The sequence below is a fragment of the Cyprinodon tularosa genome, unplaced genomic scaffold, assembly GCF_016077235.1.
Source record: "Cyprinodon tularosa strain WSP-4 unplaced genomic scaffold, ASM1607723v1 ctg108, whole genome shotgun sequence".
Classification (NCBI taxonomy): Eukaryota; Metazoa; Chordata; class Actinopteri; order Cyprinodontiformes; family Cyprinodontidae; genus Cyprinodon; species Cyprinodon tularosa.
The window spans coordinates 909,460-929,464 of record NW_024037871.1 but is presented as its reverse complement, the minus strand read 5'-3'; the positions used below and the strand labels follow the sequence as shown (position 1 = coordinate 929,464).

At 38.1% G+C, this 20,005-nt stretch overlaps 1 protein-coding gene across 1 annotated transcript; it reads left to right on the top strand.

Annotated features, from left to right (window-relative positions):
• The first annotated feature begins 7,382 nt into the window (after nt 1–7,382).
• Nucleotides 7,383–18,949, top strand: pdcd4b (programmed cell death 4b). The gene is made up of 12 exons (XM_038291180.1): nt 7,383–7,520; nt 7,956–8,031; nt 10,145–10,468; nt 11,714–11,808; nt 13,329–13,442; nt 13,540–13,761; nt 16,540–16,637; nt 17,507–17,621; nt 17,835–17,942; nt 18,037–18,147; nt 18,235–18,374; nt 18,472–18,949. Exons 2-12 carry the CDS (start codon nt 7,989–7,991, stop codon nt 18,521–18,523), a joined length of 1,422 nt encoding a protein of 473 aa, XP_038147108.1. The 5' UTR covers nt 7,383–7,520; nt 7,956–7,988; the 3' UTR covers nt 18,524–18,949.
• Nucleotides 18,950–20,005: the final 1,056 nt, after the last annotated feature.

Sequence of the window (20,005 nt, the reverse complement as noted above, 5' to 3'; positions counted from 1 at the left end):
TCATTAAGGTTAGTGTGAGGTGTCATGTATTCAATTAGCACAGCATCTAATGGGACATACTTTTCAGCATTTTTTATTTTAATCATTTGCAAAAATAGTGATATTTTTTTCAGGAAATAGAACAGGTTATATTCAAGTCCTCATTTGTTTAGAAAATATTTGAAAAAAATTATCAATTTGTTAATACATAAGGGCATTTTTGTGTTCATAATATTAAGGTCAAATGGTTGCATGTGTACTGTCCAAAGATTAGTTTTGTCCAGCAGTTATACCATGGTCTGAGGAATATGTTCAAAATAAGAGCTAATCATTTCTACTAAAAGAGCAACTCCTGTACAGGTACAATGGCATCTGGGTTTGGTTGAAAAAATTTAAAATTGCTTCAATCCAGAGCTGATGGCTAGGTTTCGATAAGGACTTCCCCAAAGCAAATCCAAAGTCAATAACAGATTCACAGTAAATGTCTGTATTCAGTTTGTTATTTTTATTTATTTATTTTTTTTTTTTGGGGGGGGGGGGGGGGTCTAAATGATATGCAACTCTTATCCAATTGACATGTTTTTTAAGGTTGTTTTAGATTTCTGTCCATTTGATTTGTGTCACAACCTGAGCTCTCAGGGACAAAATGTTTTTTTCTCAGTTAAAAGAACTCATGTGCTCAGGCTTGTTATACTTATCAAAACAGTTTCATTGTGTATAATAGTTGACAGTGATATCTGTGGCTTGTGCCTTCTGTTGTTGCCTTTCTCTGCTGCCGAGTGTAAATCTATCAGGTAAACTCACATTGCATTACTAATAATAATGCAATGAAATTGCTGTTTTATTTTTCAATAAATTTTGGTAAAACTTTTGCTTCTTAATGTATTATGTTTTTACACAATGCAATGTCAAAAGCATCAAACGTCACAGCGCATTTTAGAATCTGTTTTACTGTGAATATTGCTCTTGTTACTTCATTGCTAGTTTTGTTTTCACACATTTGTGATGCAAATAGAGGGAAAAATAGCTAATGTCTTAATGTGAGCCATTATTTAATGCAAACAAATAATAAAATATGTTCTTTGGTGTCGGTTTTGTGTTTAAACGCCTAAATAAAATTGGCACCTTCCTTTTTTAGAAGTCAGCAAATGAGTTAATAAATTCTGTTCTTAACTCAGTGTGAACCCTAACATTAGTGAAAAAAAGAGCATTATGGAGACAAGGGAAGGCAGCTGAAGTGGCAGGAATAAAGTTGTTGGGAAGTAATATTTTGGCATCTCAGTGCACAGTTCAATCAATCATCTAAAGAAGGAGAATTATCATTCATTATGCATTTTGGATTTTCTTTAAGAGTGTAACAAAAAGAAAACTATTTGTAAAAGAAAGTCATTGGAAGGACAAACCTGGACAACATCCTACAGAGAATCTGCAGCAAAAATCATTGTTTACAGGTGTTAACCATCTTGTTTGATTAAACCTCAGCGAATTTGTCAAGAAAAATGTGCACAAAGTTCAGTGACTTAATTAGCATAGTAAGTAGAAAGATATATTTAATATTAGAGACTAGACTTTTATCTCAATGATGGCGTCCTTAAAAAGAGAGACCAGTAACAAGGATTTTAAGTACATCACTATAATCATATAGTATCGTATTTTCTTTCCTTGAAAGAGGGAAAAGAGATTTAAAAAATTAACAACAGGTTTAAAATGATTCTTTTTCAGTTTAATTTAACACATATACTGAAAATGCCAACATTCCAACAACTTGTCAGCTGCTGTACGAGAGAAAACAAAAACATTTTATACAAAGATATCAAGAACTCCTACGTTTCTGAAGTAAGACCTCCTCTTGGGAAATCAAATCACCATCTTGTTTTTCTCTGCTCAGATTATCTCCCTTTATAGGAAACAACCTGCATTAAAAAGGACTGTAAAAGTTGGTCAAAGGAAGCTGAAGAAGCCCTATAAGAAAGCCTAGTAAACTAACCCCACCCGCCAAAATCATTTTTGCCTGCAAGTTACACACTGCGAGTCATAACAATTACACATTTAATCTCACATTTAGTCTGGTTTATCAGGCTACCTATAAAGTTGTTTTCAGGCCAAAGACTGGGATGTACTGTTTCAGCCACATGGAGAGGACATCAATGCAATGAATGAGTGTCTGACTGACTACATAAACTTCTGCGTAGATTTTTATTTTTTTTTTCCTTTATTTAATTAGGTGAACCCCGGATCTCATTTTCAAGGGGGACCTGGGCAGAGATCTGCAATACACTGCAAACTGGTTACAAAAATAAAACCAATTAATACATATGCACAAATATAAAACAATAAAAACAACTTAAAAGCAGTGACACCGTTTCATAGAAGCTTGTTTTCTATCTTTAAGAACCGCTCGAAATAAGTGCAATGAAATGGTGTCCGACACAGTCAGCTCAGACTGGAGCTGATTCCACGCTGTATGAGACAACACACTGAATGCTTTCTTTCCTTTATCAGTTCGAACACGAGGCACATGTAGAAGAGACATTGGAGCGTAAAAAATGTGAACTACTAGATCTATGCAAAAGAGAGCTTAAGTATGTTGGTGTTAGTCCAAGGAGAGATTTATATATTAGGATCAACAAATGGTTGTTTCTCCGAACACTTAAAGGAGGTAAATCAGCTTTTGCATACAAATCACAATGATGTATCAAACGTCTACTACCAGTTATAAACCTTAAAGCAAAATGATAAACAGTATTCAATGATTTCAGGCATTTGGTTGAAGCATTCATATATAAAACATTTCTATAATCAAGAAGTGGCAGGAATGTTGCTGCTACCAATTTAGTTTTATTTGTTTTTAGTTTATTTATATAGCGCCAAATTCACAACACGTCATCTGAAGGCACTTTACAGTTCAACCAGATCATACAGTCAAATTGATACAAAGTTACAAATATAGTACAAATATAGAGTCAGATACCGTTAGCAAAATTGCTTTCAGGTTTAATAAATCACTTTGCGAGTGCTAAATTAATATATTTACATGTTCTCCTCCCACAAGACGCACTTTTGCGTGTAAACGCCCCATATTGCATATTCATTGCAGAAAAAGTACTAAATGGATAAGAGGCGCTATTTAGCACGTTTTAAAGACCAAATCCTTTTAGCACGCTGTTTATAGATCAGTTTGTAAATTTTTTAGCGTGCGCAGTGAAATAGCTCACGTTTTTATACACGCAAACCTTTGATAGATCCGGCCCATAGTCTTATTCACATTCAAAACCAACTTCAAAGTTTGTAAACGTGTTTGAACTACATTAAAAGCAGACTGTAAATACTGTATTGCCTGTGATAATGATGAAGAGTTGCAGTACAATATTAAGTCATCTGCATAAAAATTATAAGAAGCATTTGACAAGTTGACGCACAAGTTCTTTATATAAATGGAGAATAAAAGTGTACCCAGAATTGAGCCTTGAGGTACGCCATTTAAAATAGTGAGAGTAGAAGAGGTGAAGCCAGCTAATTGGACTCTCTGGGTTCTGTTTGACAAGTAATCAGCTATCCACATGGTAGCTTGATATGAGAGCCCAATTTTGTGTAGAATTTCGATTAAAAGTGGTGATCTACTGTGTCAAATGCCTTTGATTGATAAACAAAGCAACACAATGTTTTTTTTTGTTATCAAGAGCCTGGATCAGATCATTAAAAACCTTTAAAGTTGCAGTAACAGTACTATGTTTTTTTCTAAAACCAGACTGTACATTTTGTAAAATACAATTAGAATCTGAAAAAATCTTTAATCGATCTGCAACTAATTTTTCGAAAATTTTTGCTAGGATACATAATTTAGAAATTGGTCTGTACTTTACCTGCGATTACTCTCCACCCTTGAATAGAGGCAAAACAAATGCTGATTTCCAGAAACTATGGATTTTGTTAGAGATTAGACTTAGATTAAAAATATGAGACAATAGCTACGTTTACATGAGCAAAATTTTCCCGATCCGATCCAAACCTTGGTTGATCGGAAATTCAAAATCTCCGTTTACATGGACACTAAATGAAATGATCCGATCATGACGTGTGTATACATGTAACAAGCGTTGGATCAGATTAAATCTTTTAAGCATGCGCAGAACTTCCTGCCAAACTTGGCAGTTCTGTCTGCGTCTGGTTTTTGGCAGGCCTGACAAACGATGAGCTCGGAGCGAGCGGAAAGAAAAAAGGAGAGAGGAGGAAAAAAGCGCTTGGCAGCGAAATGTACGAGAGAAAATGTAGAGAATGAGCGATTGAACCGGCGTGGGAGAGCGTTTGGGCTGTGGAGAGAGAAAAGAGGAAGAGGAGGAGGATAAATTCCTGCTTCCTGCAGCTTTAAATGAACTTGAGTGTATAAGTCGGCGTTCCTAGACTCCCCCCGCCATGTTGTTCACAACAAGAGCGAGAGAGACCGGTGGTTTCCTGTTGTTGACAAGGCGGAAAAACGTCACGCTGACGTCGCACACATGCGCAGTGAAGATTATTTACTCTTAAGATCCGAATGGGTGTTTACATGGACGCCAATCGGAATGGCGATCGGCAAAAACCACCTCTCTCATTCGGAATTAAATTTAGATCCGATCGGACCGAATCGGATTAGAATCTTCAGTCTGACATGTTTACATGAAACATTTTTGATCTGATCAGGCCTTCAATCCGATTATTTGTGTCCATGTAAACGTAGCTAATGGCTCTACTGTAAACTCTGCTGATCACTGTGGAGTACCACAGGGATCAGTGCTAGAACCAATTCTCTTTACTATATTTATGCTCCAAATCGGAGCAGCATAGGCATAGGATTCATTTCCACTGTTATGCTGATGATACCCAGCTATATCTATAAATCCACATGAAGCTAACCCATTACATAGATTACAGGTGTGTCTCGAAGACATAATGACCTGGATGACTCTTAACTTTCTCCTTCTGAATGCAGGCAAAACAGAAGTTATAGTCTTTGGACCAGAGTCTTTGAAAAATAAGCTGACTAGTCAGTCACTTCAGTTGGATGGGATTAAACTGATTTCAGACAATAAAGCAAAAAATGTTGGTGTTGTTTTTGATCAGGGCCTATCATTTAAATCCCATATCAAAGAGGTTTCTAGAATTTCCTTCTTTCATCTGTGGAATATTGCAAATATCAGAAATCTCCTGTCCAGGGGTGATGCTGAGAAACTAGTCCATGCATTTGTTACTTCAAGGCTGGAATATTGTAATTCTTTACTATCAGGAAGTCCACAAACTGTAGTTAAAAGTCTTCAGCTGATCCAAAATGCTGCAGCCAGACTTCTGATGAAAATTAGAAATAGAGATCATATCTCTTCTATCCTGGCTTCTCTTCATTGGCTTCCGTTAAATCCAGAATAGAATCTGAAGGGAGGAGGTTGCTGGTGAAACCTGTTCAACGTATCTGTCCAAAGCGATGCTCTGTTCAACCAGCGAACCAGGCAACTGGTTGAACAAAGAGCTGATTGGATCAGCCTGACAGTTTCTCTGGTTACTCTCTGGCAGTCACCTAGTTACCACTCAAAGTTGTGCATACTGTGAAACCGCAGAGGTTGAATCCTCGAGTAAAAAACGGAAATGTAGGACTAATTTTACAGCAGAATATACTAAAATATATCCACGTCTAGTGAAGGTGAGGAACAGTGGCGGATCTAGACCAAATGTACCAGGGGGCCAGGAGGGGGCCAGCGTGTTTTCATGGGGGGCCCAGAAAAGCATGAAATAAAAAACTGGACAAGGGATTTAAATATATTAAGAGAGCTGCATGAAGTGGAATTTTATTTTCAATGAGGTTCAATAAAAATTATATTTCTTATGAGGTCTATATACATTTATGATTTAGGAATTTTACATATTTTTGACTTAATTTAAGTTACCTTAAAACTACCGTTTTCTATAAAATTTGAATTAGAACTCAACAAAAACTGTTAAATTCATCTGTAAAAATTAGAGCATTTTTATCTATTTGTTGTGAGGAAAAAAACATTTAGCAGATGAAAACTGGGATCCTATCTCAATATCACTGAACCTATCACCTTATTGTTTTTGAATAATTAGTAAAAGAGAATTTGTAAAGAAAAAGAATGAAATAGATCCAAAGGACCCATCAATAACCATGTCTGTACCAGCCCAGATCATCATTAGAATTTCTTTAAAGTATTATGTCTTCAGTACAGGGGCCAGGACATGATCTACAGGGGTGCCGGCCCCCGTTGGCCCTTGTCTAGAACCAGCCATGGTGAGGAACGATGACACAGTGGCGAGGTGCACTGTATGCTGAGGTCCCATGAAAAATAGAAAGCACAACCAATGTTCAAGGCTACAAGATTGAAGTATTGAACATTGAAAATAAAAGACGAATACTGTTCTGTTTTGTGTTTAAGAATTTACTGTTAGTTAATAAACAGTTTATGAGAAGTTGCTGGCCTTAAGTGTGCATGTATGCATGATGTATGGGGCATGGTGCGATCCTTTGTGTGTGTGTTTGAGTTTGGGGGTGCGGGGGTTGTATGATAAGCATCTCCCTGAAATTAGTTTCGGGCTGTCTGTTAGTCTGTTATTGCATGTTCCATATCCCAGTACATCTCTTTCCCCTTTGAATCTGTTTAAAAAGATTTATGAACCTCTTTGCTAATATAATGATGCCAGAAACAAAATTTAAAGATATGCAGAAGCTCTGCAGTCTGATTCTGTGTGCATCTGCATATTCTCATCTTTATCATTGGTCACACCTTCTTGCATGAGTTGACGTTTTCTAGAAATTTCTAGATATTTACAGAAGTTACTGAAAGCCCCTCAGTTGTCTCATTTAAATCTGTGTTTTGGTCTGAATTGAATGATCCGAACCTACAGAAACAGAACCTACACTGAATGCATTGGTGTAATCCTACAAAATAAAATGTTTTGTACTATATTTCATTTAAATGTACTTTTTTTTTGATTGGCTTGCAATAATTTACATACCCTGCTAAAATATATTGTGTGTTTTCTGTTTGTAAATCTTGGTCATTGTTATCATTCTAAGTAAAATATTTTTAAAGTTATTACTTCAGACACTTTAAAAGAGGCGGTATAAACTTACATCATATTCACATTATTTGTGACATTGAACAAATGTTGTTTTGTCTTAGTCTCCAAGTTTCCTTTTTTTATTTTTTAAAAGGTTGCTTTAAATATTACTATTAATTTTAATATATACATTCGATCTGATTATTATTTGTCCTGTTCTCTGCACCTTATTATCAAGCTGCTATGAACGTACAACCTACAAGTCTGCTATACCACAGACATGGGGCAGCCCTTTATAAACAACCCGACCTCATGGATCTGCATAGAATTTTCTAGAACAAATTCTGTGTTGCGTTTTTATTGGCTGTCGTGAAACAGCCCCCTCTTCTCAGCCAATCAGATGAGAGAAGCATAAGCACCGCTGCCTGCGTTGCTGGGTAAGTAAAACAAAAGCAGGAGCTTTCTCATCTGAGTGGAAAGGTTCGTGCGGCAAAACGGTACGTGTTTTTTTCGTTTTTTATTCCTGATAAAACATTTAAAATGTGTTGAATTACACTCCTTCGAGCTTTAGCATCTGTAGAATGTTGCTAGCTTCGCCTATTTAGCTGGCGACCGTTTGTTGTTTTCGAGATAAGTTGCAAGGTAACGAATCAAAATGACAGTCAAACAAGCGTTTACCCTACTATTATTTTTGCAATTTGAGTTTAAAGTCTGTTTTCATGTAAATTAGGATACAGACATATTTATTGAAGGGTTTATAGTCTGTTTTATATTAGCGGTTTAAACCCTCGTGAGCCATTGTTTGTCAACAGTGCGGGTTTGAATGGAAAACGGCAGAGGGGTTGTGTTGCGACATGTCTTGGCAGATCACTGCGCGTCTTTAACGAAATGTATGCTTTTATATCATTAATTGTTATATTATTTTTTTGCAGTTCTTTGTGTGAAGCTATTTTCTGTTCTAAACCATGGCGACCGACTGCGAGGCTTGGCTGAACGCTAACCCTGTTGGTAAGTGTGAAACCTCAAATACTTCATCAGCTGAGACTGAGGTAGGGTAGTGGTACTATTTTTATGTAGAAGTGGGTGATTTTTGTATTTCCTCTCACTACACTGAAATGACTCAATCTTTCCAGCAAATTTTTATTTATTTATTTTTTTTTAGATAACAGCCTAGTTAATGTTGTCATAACTTAAATATTGTGCACACATGCTGTGTTGTTATATTTTTCTTCAAATCAATGTAGATTGGCATTTTCAAATTAAGCGTGTGTATTTCTATACATAACTTGACAATAAAGCTGTTTACATTAATAAAGCAATAACCTTACAATACAAAGATCATGTGTGCAGGTTAAAATTTTAAATAAACTTTTATCTACAAACCTGTGGACAATTGTTTACCAAAGTAGAAGAAAAATCTAAAGGTGTAATTTTATTTAATATTGCAACGTTCAAAAAATAGCCTTTTAGGAATGCTTAGATATTTTGGATTAAATCAGATGTTGGTCAGTTAATTTATATGACTCAGCCAAAAGATTAAACGGATAACCATAGAATAGTTCTTCTTAATTCAAACCGAAATTATAAATCAGGAGTAAATTAAAGGTGCTGTAGGAGATCATGGAAAAAACGGTTCTAGCAGGCTGTATTTTTGAACAGACACAACCATGCCTCTCCCTTCAGACCACCCCTCGAAACCACGGCTTCAAAACACATGAAGGCACATGCTGCCTACAGCGCATCTAGAGCCGCATGTCTTAGCAGTGATGATGCAGAGCGCTGTGATCACTCCTCTGAAACATTTTATTAACACCGAAATTAACTTAAAATGCCCAAATCTGCTGGCAAAAACATGTTCACTTTTATTATCCTGGTGCCTGCAGTTTAGATTACGTACATGAAAAACGCCTTCCAGCCGCAGCGGCAAACCCCGAGGAGGTGACCGGGCCATAGGTTGCTGTTGAATGGGATTCCTAGTGCCAGTGCACCGCCGGTGTATGGGCGTCTGAGCCGCTCAGACAGAAATAATATTTGAAGGCAAGATGGTAATCTGGATGAACTGACTCCACTGACAATGTTTCAGGTGGACTTTCTCACTTCAAAATAGATTTAAACTACTTTTTACCCACTGATCACAGAGAAATATAGCTGCCATTGTTACAGGCAAAGAAAGGATAGGGTAGCAACTAGGGGTGGAACGGTTCACAAAATCCACGGTTTGGTACGGTTCACGGTTTTGTGGTCACGGTTTTCGGTTTGGTATATCTTGATTGTTACCCCAAAATCCCATAAAAATTAATTAAATTAATGAAAAAATCCAACAAAATTAATTAATTGTAATTATTTTTAATGATCCGCGGAAACCCTGGATCATTTCCGCATGTTTTGCTGCTTTGAATTTAATCATCTCGCGCATGCCACGGCACTCAGAGCGGACCGGATGAGAGCCACAGCGGTGGCTGTAGGCTTTGCTTTGTGCAGGCGGTCTGGAACGCAGTATGAGGGATTTCGGGGTTAGCATGACATGTTGGCCGTGTTGGTGTTAGCATAAACAAAACGTGTTGCACAATGCTTGCACACTGTTGCACTTTTATCCACAACTTTCTTTCCGCTGTCATCGTAGGTCACTCTAAATGCAAAGTGGTCCCATACAGCAGACCTATAAAGTGCTGCTGGTGCGTCTTCAACTCCTGTTCTTTCCCACTCGCCATACCCACACAATTCTCCACAACAAATGAATTTTTCTGCTACATCCGGCTACGCTGCTTTGGTTCTTCTTCTTCTTGTTTACTACTGGTGGTTGGCTTTTGTCGCAGTACCGCCACCTTCTGCGCTGGAGTGTACACGCTTCACCTATGAGAAAAAGGAGCCGCGCATGAACCGATTGCAACACACGCGAACCGAGCGATTCGGACGGTTTTCATAAACCGTTCCATCCCTAGTAGCTACACCCAACACACATCGGAGCCACTTTTTCACCGCGCAGCTAGAGCAGCAAATATGCTTCAGCCCCGTGTCAGAACTAAACTTGTTCAAGCATCAAAAATGAAGCAGCACGTGTGTTTTTGCTGCTCTTGTTGCTTTAGGTGTGTACACCAACTCGTTCTTATGTGTTTAACAGAGGCTGAGGTCCTCAGCGATTCCTTCATTTCGGCTGAGGAAGACAATGGAGGAACTGGTGTCTCCAATAAGAACATCATCATCAACAACGAGATCAATGGGAACTGGCTGTCTTCCTCCAGCAACAACATCCACGAGGCTCGGCTGAAGGCAAAGGCCAAACGAAGGCTGCGTAAAAACTCCTCCAGGGATTCAGGCAGGGGGGACTCCCTCAGTGACAATGGGGACGTAGTGAGAGGAACCTCTATGGCACCGACGAGTCCCAAAAGCAAGCTGCTCGACCGAAAGTCCCGAATGGGAAAGGGCAGAGGCCTGCCAAAAAAAGGTAACTGCTTCTTTCTAATGTGATATGCATATTATTACTCAACAGCATTTAAGTTATTGTCATTTTAAGGGATCATTTGACAGCAGGACCTAGAATCCTAATCCATCAAAGGGGCTAGCTACTTCTTGCAGTTGTCTTTCAAGTGCTGATCCTTTAAACAATTAGACATTTAACATGGATATATAGACCTATCTCTGTCTGTAAACAAGCAGTTGGTTGATCTTAAGCACACATCCTTTAAAACAAGCTTTCTTCATGTCTAGCATTCATTAAAGCTTTTCTGTAATCTTCCGCTCAAGGATTAACACAGAACTCAGTCAGATAGTGTGTATGTTGTCTAGCATTATATTTATCTTTCTCAAATGAAATGTAAGTTAAGGAATGAATTAGTCTAAAGTTAGCAATTGAGCATGTCTATGGGTTATAAATGGAAACAAAATGCTGTGATTAAAGTGCATCTAAATGTATTTTCTTTGTGTTGTCAAAAGGAGTTAACCTTAAGAGGAGGTTTGTATTTTTTGCTGTTTGTTAACAATCTGCATCTTCTTAGTGATGTAACCAGCTCTCATTTAGACTCCCTTTCAGACTATTTTGAATTTGTCAACTTGCCTTCTTTACATAGGCAGTAGACTAAAGGGCATGTCCAGTTTTTCCTTGGTGGAAAGTCTCTCCTCTTTTGGTTACAGTACAGGGCTGCTGAAACAGAAGCGTTCATATCTAAGGAGTTTCATTTTCTGGACTTAAATATGTACACTTTCTAGTTAAGATGAGAAATGTTTAATGTCAAGTGTGCTGATTTCCTTTTTTGTTCCTTTTTTTTTGTAAAGCTAACGAGCAATCAGACTGTAACCTAGGAGTGGGATGGATTGTCAACTGATGTGGGATTAGCTAAATATAGTCCTCCACCCACAGACTGGGTGGAACTAACAGGGGTTTTAAAGGATGTTTTCAAGCTGCTTTGGTGTTTGGATTCTTAAACTGTCTGCAATCTGTTGGGGGTCACCCCCTAGTTGTTTTGTTTTAGGCCTACACAGAATATGCAGTCTGATCTGCATATTGGCCACAGCAATGTTGAAGCTCATATTTAAAGCTTGAAAACAAAATGTAAAACTTGGTTTGAGTTAACCATTTAGGGAGCAGAAACACGACATTGTGGTTCTCATAGTCTTTTATTTCCCCCCTGCTTATTTAACATTTTGGTGGTCAGATGTTTTGAGTAACATAACCGTTGACTCTTATTTGCAGGTGGGGCTGGAGGAAAGGGTGTGTGGGGACGATCGGGTGAAGTCTACGAACCCGTGGAAGTGGACAAGAAAGACCCCAACTTTGATGAAGATCAGGTAATTATTGTAATATATCTGCCATTCATTTGCATTAAGAACAGTTGTTTAGTTTAGTATTTGATAAAGGCACACACCCCAATTAGTTCTCATAATATGATCACTTGGATTTAAAACCTGAGGGTTTGACTGCAGAAACTTCAAAAGGTTAAATTTTTCCAGCTCTGGTATCTACTGATTGTGAAGCTCGCCTCACACCTCTGATGCTAAGCGGCCCACGAGGCGCTGCTTCAAGATGAGCTGCTACTATGGCAGGCCGTTTTGACATTTACTAGCTTGACTGAATATATAATCCAGATGTCTCAAATGCATTTCTTCCTAGTCAAAATGAATATTTCAGAAATCTAAAATGTAATTCTTGCTAGTACAAATGAAGTCATGTTTCCCATTCATGTGTATTGGGCTTTTACTTCCAGATATCAAAAAATAAACATTCTTCCTATCTAAAATTAATTCTGACAAGGATGAATTCTAATTTCAGATCTCTATAATAGAGTTACTGCTAGTCATAATTACTATTTTAGACATCCAAAATTAATATAACATAACATCCAGAAATCCAATTCTTGACATCTGAAATGTTTTTCTGCTAGTAGAAATTTCATTACGGATATCAACTACTTATTTTATGACTAGTTAAATTAGAATTTTCAGTATCTCAATTTTAATAATGCCTATCTAAATCTATCTATTTAGTTTTAGATACTTTCAACAGAATAAAGAGGCTCCATTTTAACATAAAATAGCCAGGGTGACTAGTCACATTTCTATTATAGATGGCATTAAAGCATTCTATTTAGTCTCAATTACAATACTCCTAGTCAGAATTGTATTTTAGATATCTCTAATTACATTTCTACCAGTAGAAATACATTTTAAGTACTCTGGGATTAAATTTAAACTAGTAAGAACTACATTTCAGATATCTACAAATCTTTACTTATTTTAAGTGGCCGTTTTAACATATATTTGTTTGTATTTCAGATATCTTTAATAGTATTCCTCGATCAAGTAAAAATCAGTTAACCCCCCAGTCTGTGCGCCTTCATGCTCCTCAATCATAGGCATTGCATGTAAACCGCCTGCTCAAAACGCGTTTGGTGTGAACGCAGCATTAGCTCTAGGGTTGCCACCTGTCTGTCAAATACTGAATCAGCCTTTTTTCTTTGATAGTTTAATATTGTGTCTGGTATCATATCAATAAGGAAAGCAATTTGTTGTGTTTTCATGAGAGATGAAAGGTGGTAACCCTTGATTACCTGGTTACTCAGTGTTCACATCAGCAGCTTTATGTTGACAAACAGCCAGAATTTTCAGTTTCATTGAAAAGGGAAAACCATAGGGGCCATCTCTTATGCAGCTTATTAGCATTGCACAGCAAAAGGTGTGGGAGAGATGGTTATTTTTCCCTTTAGCATTGTATAAAAATGGCATTGGTCTGTGGGAAAGTGATAAAAGCAATTTTCCAGATTGAACGTCTGTCCTCCTGACACAAAAACAATGTTGCTGTGTTTTGACAGGAAAACTGTGTGTACGAGACTGTGGTGCCTCCGCTGGATGAGAGGGACTTTGAGAAGACTGTTACCCCTATAGTGCAGGAATACTTTGAACATGGAGACACCAATGAAGTAGCTGTAAGTTTTTTAAAGAATACTCCTGTTCAGAAAAAGGCTCCTCTGTTTCCCTTGCAGCCTTAAACTAGTGCAAACTGAGGTAATTTCCCTTCTTCAGGAGCTGCTTGCAGAGATGAACCTGGGGCCCATGCGGAGCGAGGTGCCCTCACTTGCTGTGTCTCTGGCCCTGGAGGCCAAAGCGAGCCAGCGGGAGCTTACCTCCAGGCTGCTGGTTGACCTGTGTGGAAATGTTCTTTCCCCCAGTGACATGGAGGTCTCTTTTGACAAACTACTCCGTGATCTGCCAGATCTGGTCCTGGATACACCTGGGGCGCCTCAAGTAAGTTTCTAGAACCTCTGACTAGCGGCTGTTTGAGGGGGAAGAAAATCAGTTTTGTTTACTTTCTGAAAGTGTTTTTGCAGCACTTTGTTTTTACTTAGGAAAGAGCTGCTTCTACTGCTTCATTCTTGTGCCTCACAAGAATGAAGCAGTAGAAGAAGTTTTTTCACATTACAACAACAATGGGGGGTGTTATTTAATAGACCAACGTAAAAGAGCATATACAGATAAAAATCCAAAGGTGTGGCAGAAATGAACATGCAGCTCTATACGCCCTGACGCCCAAAAATAGTGCAACCAGATTTCAGTAACAGATGATGTTTGAAGGCTTGTTAGACATCAGGGAGCAAATGGGATCATGAATGGGATCATGAAGACCAGTGATCAGAATCAAAATCATCAAAATCTTTAAATACTAATAGCAGTTTCAACCCATCAGCTGAAATTAAAAAGTAGGGAAAAACCGCACAGAGACCCTGCTATGTTGGTCCTTAAAAGATATCCATAAATGCTCAATTTACTTCGGGGAATACCAACACTGAGGCACTTTTCCATTAGTACTCACTGTGACGCTCAGTGTTGCTCAGTTGTGATTGAACTCCATGTGAAGAGTTTTGTTAAAACATCCCAAACCAGTTAAATGCTGTTGGTGGTAACTGCTAATCAGCCTGAACACATGGATCTGGTGGCAGTATGGTCAGGATAGCTGTTCTGACTTGATAGGAAGATGTTTGGAGGTCATTGAAGGCCTCAGGCAGCTGAACATACACCCCAAAAAGTCTTGCAGGTGTCATCGCAGCTTTTCAGTTTATTATATTTATATTTATTTTTAAGTAATGTTTTAAAGTTAGCTATGTTTACATGGACAAAAATAATCAGTTTTATTCAAACATGTCAGATTGTAATTGTTTTGCTCCTATCAAATGTCATTCCCAAAGAGAAAGGTGGAGTTTTTTTCTTATCGTCATTCCAATCGCCATCCATTTTTCTTTACACCACTGAACAGAACGGGGAGGAAAAAAAGTCCATGGGGGATTTCTTTTAAGAAGCTTTTTCTTTGAAACTTGTGGATTTGTTGTAAAAGGAAATAAAATGCAACATACATTGAGCGAGGCTTATTTGTCATAACACTTGCCATCCTGTTTTGTTTTTGTTGGAACTTTAACTCTGCTTGTGGCTGAGCAGAGGGGAACACCGCTGTGGTTTTATCTGTTGGTTTGCAAGAGAAGAGAGCGTGTGTCTCTGTGTGCTCTTTCCTTTTCAGTCTGAGCAGACATTAAATCTCTCACTATTGTCTATCTTTTCTGGTAAAATGCATGCTCAGCAAAGAGCACCCAGAGGCTTATTTGTAAGCATCCCTCACCAATCCCCTTCTTACATTGTCCGATTTATCTGACCAGTCATCTAGTCCCTGCTCTCTCTTTTTTTGGGGGGGTTTGTTGGGGCATTATGAATGCCCTTCCCCCACTCTATGTTGAACTTTCACTAGAGGGTCTCCTATTTTCACACGCTTAGTCTGGCCCCCGCAACGCACCACGCTGCCTCTGGTCCAAAAAGAAACAATGAGGGAGTGCTTTGTGGTGGCAAAAAGTCCAGAGCTGGCTCTTTGGTCTCCCAAAACTGTGCGGCCCCCACTGGCGTAAACAAAGGCACATGTTCTAAGGGCAACCATTATATCCCTGTTTGTTTGGGATGCTCTCAATCCGGCCAATAAACCTGTGGCACTGTACTTTTGCGTTTGTTTGGATTTCACAGCAAACATACAATGCCTCACTTGACCTCTATTATTTGGAAAGAGAAACAGTCTTTTAGTGTGATTTATATTCCACTATGTAATGTTTAGGGTTGGGAATTGAAAAGATTTTCACGATTCCGATTCCCTTTTCGATTCTATGAAACGATTCGATTCTTAATCGATTCTTTTTTCGATTCCAATTTGGGGGAAAAAGGAGAACAAACAGTTTGATTATCAGAATCAACTTTGTTTACTTAACTATTGCACAATCTTACAAACTCAAAAAGATCAAGATGTCCACAGGAAATGTGAAACTGGAGTAACATCTGTGTTTAAATGAAAAATGAATACAAGAACAAACTTAATAACCAACAATGTCTAATAACAAATGATGGGATAATAACCTATTTTAAATAACAAAAAATACTAATTATAAAACAGTAGTAGGGAAAATTAACAGTTCTTTTGCAGAAAGATGAGCATATCTGCTTTTTCTGGAAGGATACGGGATCTTTCAGCGCTTATGGTGTCTCCAGCCGTGGAGAACACCCTCTCAGATGGGGTGGAGGAAGCCTGCACACAGAGGTAGTTTTCAGCCAGTCCAGATAGCAAGGGCAGCGTATCTTGCTTGTTCCACCACCACAGTGTGGCGCTATCCCTGCAGGGGATGGAGGGCAAGCTTTTATAGAGCTGGATTTCCTGATCTACCCTCTGGGCTAAGGAAAGACGGGGCTTTGATTCACAAAGTGACCGCAGCACGTTGTCTTCCTCCTCGAATAGTTCTTCCAACTTGCGTAACTTGCGTAAGTTGCGTAACTTACGTAAAAAACGTGACGTAAGTCGTGCTCCCCAGAGCCGGCGCTCTCGGCTCTGGTGCTGCGGGAATCGAAAAAAGAATCATTCAGCGAGCTGCCAAACGATGCCATGGAATCGAAAAATACGGAACCGGTTCTGAACAGGAACCGGTTTTCGATTCCCATCCCTAGTAATGTTCCTCAATGGGTTCAATATGGACATCCTTCTCATTCATTTTCTCCTTTCAGATGGTGGGCCAGTTCATTGCTCGGGCTGTTAGCGACCAAATACTGTCCAAAAGCTACCTAGAGAGCTACAAAGGCAAAGTCGACTGTGAACATGCGAGGTATGCAACTTTTACTGAAGCACTTCTACTGTCTGTTTACTATACCAGGCTGATGTAACACAGAGCTTTACCACCAGGGTTTGCCAAACGTAAAGCCTCTCAGAGCAGAGAGGTAGAGATGAACAAATTCTGACTAAAAATAAACATGTACTATATTAGTAAAAGTTTAGGATACAGTGCGTCAAACACAGCTGTTGGGTAGAGTTACCTTAGTAGCAAAGTGCTGTTTGAACAGTTCAAATTAAACATTTGTGTGTTTATATTTTAACTTTATTATAAAGAACGATGTTTATCTGCAGAAAAAGAGCTGACGGTTGGCACATGGTTGTTAATTAATTGATCTGTTCAAGCTAGAGTATAGATTTGGAAAACAAAACAGATTAAGGATTACGGTTAAAGTGGCTCTATGGATTTATGGATATGTCTTTATGAACTAAAATGTGAAGATCTCAGCTTTTTTAATGTCTTTGCTATCCTTAGTCCTGAACATGCGCTGAATGTTAAATCTGATGTTTTAATATACAAGGCAAGCTTCCTTTAGTTGTACTTGATGTAAAACGTGTCAGAATCGTCTCTGTACTCGACTTCACACGATTAGCACCTAACAAAAAAGTTAAATGTATTTTTTTTTTCATCCTCTCAGTTAGAAGCAAAACACCCCCATGTCCAAATATGGTCTCTTCTGAGTCACAAAAATGGTATTGGTTGCCCTCAGATGTGGGACAAGGTTCAGACTTCAATACAGTCACTTTAAACAGTATAAAAAGTGTGTTTTTGTTGTTGGCAAATTTTGGAAGAAATTTGATTGGCCTAATTTTGCATGAAATCTTCCATCAGCATATAATGGTAGTGATTTATTACATTTGCAGAGCGGCTCTAGATCGAGCAGCTGTGCTGCTGAAGATGAGTATGGGTGGTCTTCGTATTGACAACCACTGGGGGACAGGAGGAGGCCAGAGACCTGTCATTCAACTCATCAAAGAGGTAATTACTTTTTAGTTTTGGTCATACTAAAATAGGTCAGTCATTGGTATCCATGGGCTAACATATGTTCACTATTAGAACCTTGCTATTGTTAGAGGTTCAGTCCTTTTCACCGTTAACTGAATGTAATAGAAGCTCCTCTGTCCAACTAGTGCAACAGTTTTGTTTCTTAAAGAAAGATGAATTGTTTTCATAATAGATTTTCTCTTTTAGATGAACCTGCTTCTTAAGGAGTACATATTGTCTGGTGATAGCAAGGAAGCAGAGAGATGCCTTCGTGACCTGGAGGTCCCACATTTCCACCATGAATTTGTATATGAGGTACACACAGGGTTACAGTTGTCCTCCTATTATCATTATTATTATTAGACTTTACAAAAATGTATCTTAAGAAAATCTGTGCTGCTCTTTCCAGGCAGTCGTGATGGTTTTAGAGTCCCGAGGGGAGAAAACATTCAAAATGGTGCTGCAGCTACTCAAATCACTCTCTCTGTCCTCCATCATAACCATGGACCAAATGCGAAGGGTATGGCTCCACCTGCTGTTTGAGTAGAGCGCTGCAAAGAAGGCTCCTTTAATAGTGAGGTAGTTAAAATCGCCTTATCTCTTTCAGGGCTATGAAAGAGTTTACATGGACATCGAGGAGATAAACATTGATGTTCCTCTTGCATATTTTATCCTGGAGCAATTTGTGGATAAGAGCTTTCGCATGGGAATCATCAGTGTAAAGCTAAGAGACCAATGTCCCCGCAGGTAAGGGCTTTGATTTTGATCATTTATTAAATATTTGCCAAGATTTGAAGTTGTTTTATTGATGCGCTGATCATCTTCTTTGTGATTTGTCTTTTAGGAACCGAAAGAGGTTGGTCAGCGAAGGAGACTGTGGAGTTGTGAAATTTTAACGGTACTAAGGAGGCCTTCTTATGAGCCAGAATTCCTGAAAAGAAGTGGAAATACTTAACCTTTTTACTTGGGTATTTTGAAAAAATAGTGAAGTAAAATGTTCTCCCTTCTAACGGTATAATTCTGGAAAAAAAAAAAAAAAAAAAGCTGCACTTTTGATTTAAATTGAAGTAGACCACTCTTCTCCAAAGGGTTTCTATACAAATATTTACATAAGCTATCCCTTAAAGTGCCACACCTCAGTGTCAGTAATTCCATGTTGTTTTGTACAGTTTTTATTTTTTCTTTTCTGGTTTTACTGCCACCTTCCTTTCCTTTTGTGTTTTCCAAAAGCAGTGTTTGTACCAAGATAAATAATTTGTGATAAGAGCTTTATGAATCTGTGGAAGAAATAAAAATAAAGGGAGGTTGTTTGTTCATCGCAATAACTGGTTTATATCTGGGCACCTTTTAGTATATGCTACTTTTTTTATTTTATTTTGTAAAACAAAACAGTTATTGTTAAAGTAGAACTTCACAGGCAAAATAGGCCACCAGTGAGGTAAATAGACATACTGTTTGAAAAGAGTTTATTTTTTTGTATTTATGATGTGACGTTCACCAATTTGTGTTTGATTAAATACAAACCATTTCCTTTTATTATGTTGTCATTTATATTAAAACATTTAACACTAAATGCTTCACAAATTCCAAGTTTTCTAAAAATAACATTAACAGAACTTATATAAAATAATACCAAACCATACAAAACTAACAAGTAATCATTTACACTAGCTGATTTACCACTGGAGCTAGAGTGGTTAAGCTCAGTTTTTCCTCCACTTATTGCAAAAGTTCTCTTTTACTAGTGTTTGAATCATCAGAATTGCACTCTTTAAGTCTTTTTTTTGGCTGCAAGTCATCAGCTGGGCATCTGCTGTACTTGTTCCTTCATTGCCAACTCCTGTTGTTTGACAGCCTCTTGAGCCTCCATCTGCATCTTCTCCAATTTCTCCAGGGTGACTGATTTGAGTGGGAGCAGCTTTGGCTTACAAAGAACCATGGTTGGGACATCTTCCATGTAGAGCTGCCCTGTAATTGAACAAGATATGGTTACTTTTCCTACAACCTTAAAGGCAAAACTCAGAATCCCACCATCACTAATCGTTAAAACCTTATTCCATGTGCTTGATCTTTACTCGGTGCTACTGTTTTACAGTCAAAGGGGTAAAGTATCCTACTGATAACATTTTATATATGAAGCTACCATGAGCATCCAAAGTATACATAGCTAAAACAGTCTGCATACATTTGACATATTTTAAATATAACTGGAAATTGAGTGATTAAAAAAAAAAAAAATCTGAAACCCTTAGTATTGCAAGCATACACTCACCGGCCACTTTATTAGGTTCACCTGTCCAACTGCTCGTTAACACTTAATTTATAAGCAGCCAATCACATGGCGGCAACTCAGTGCATTTAGGCATGTAGACATGGTC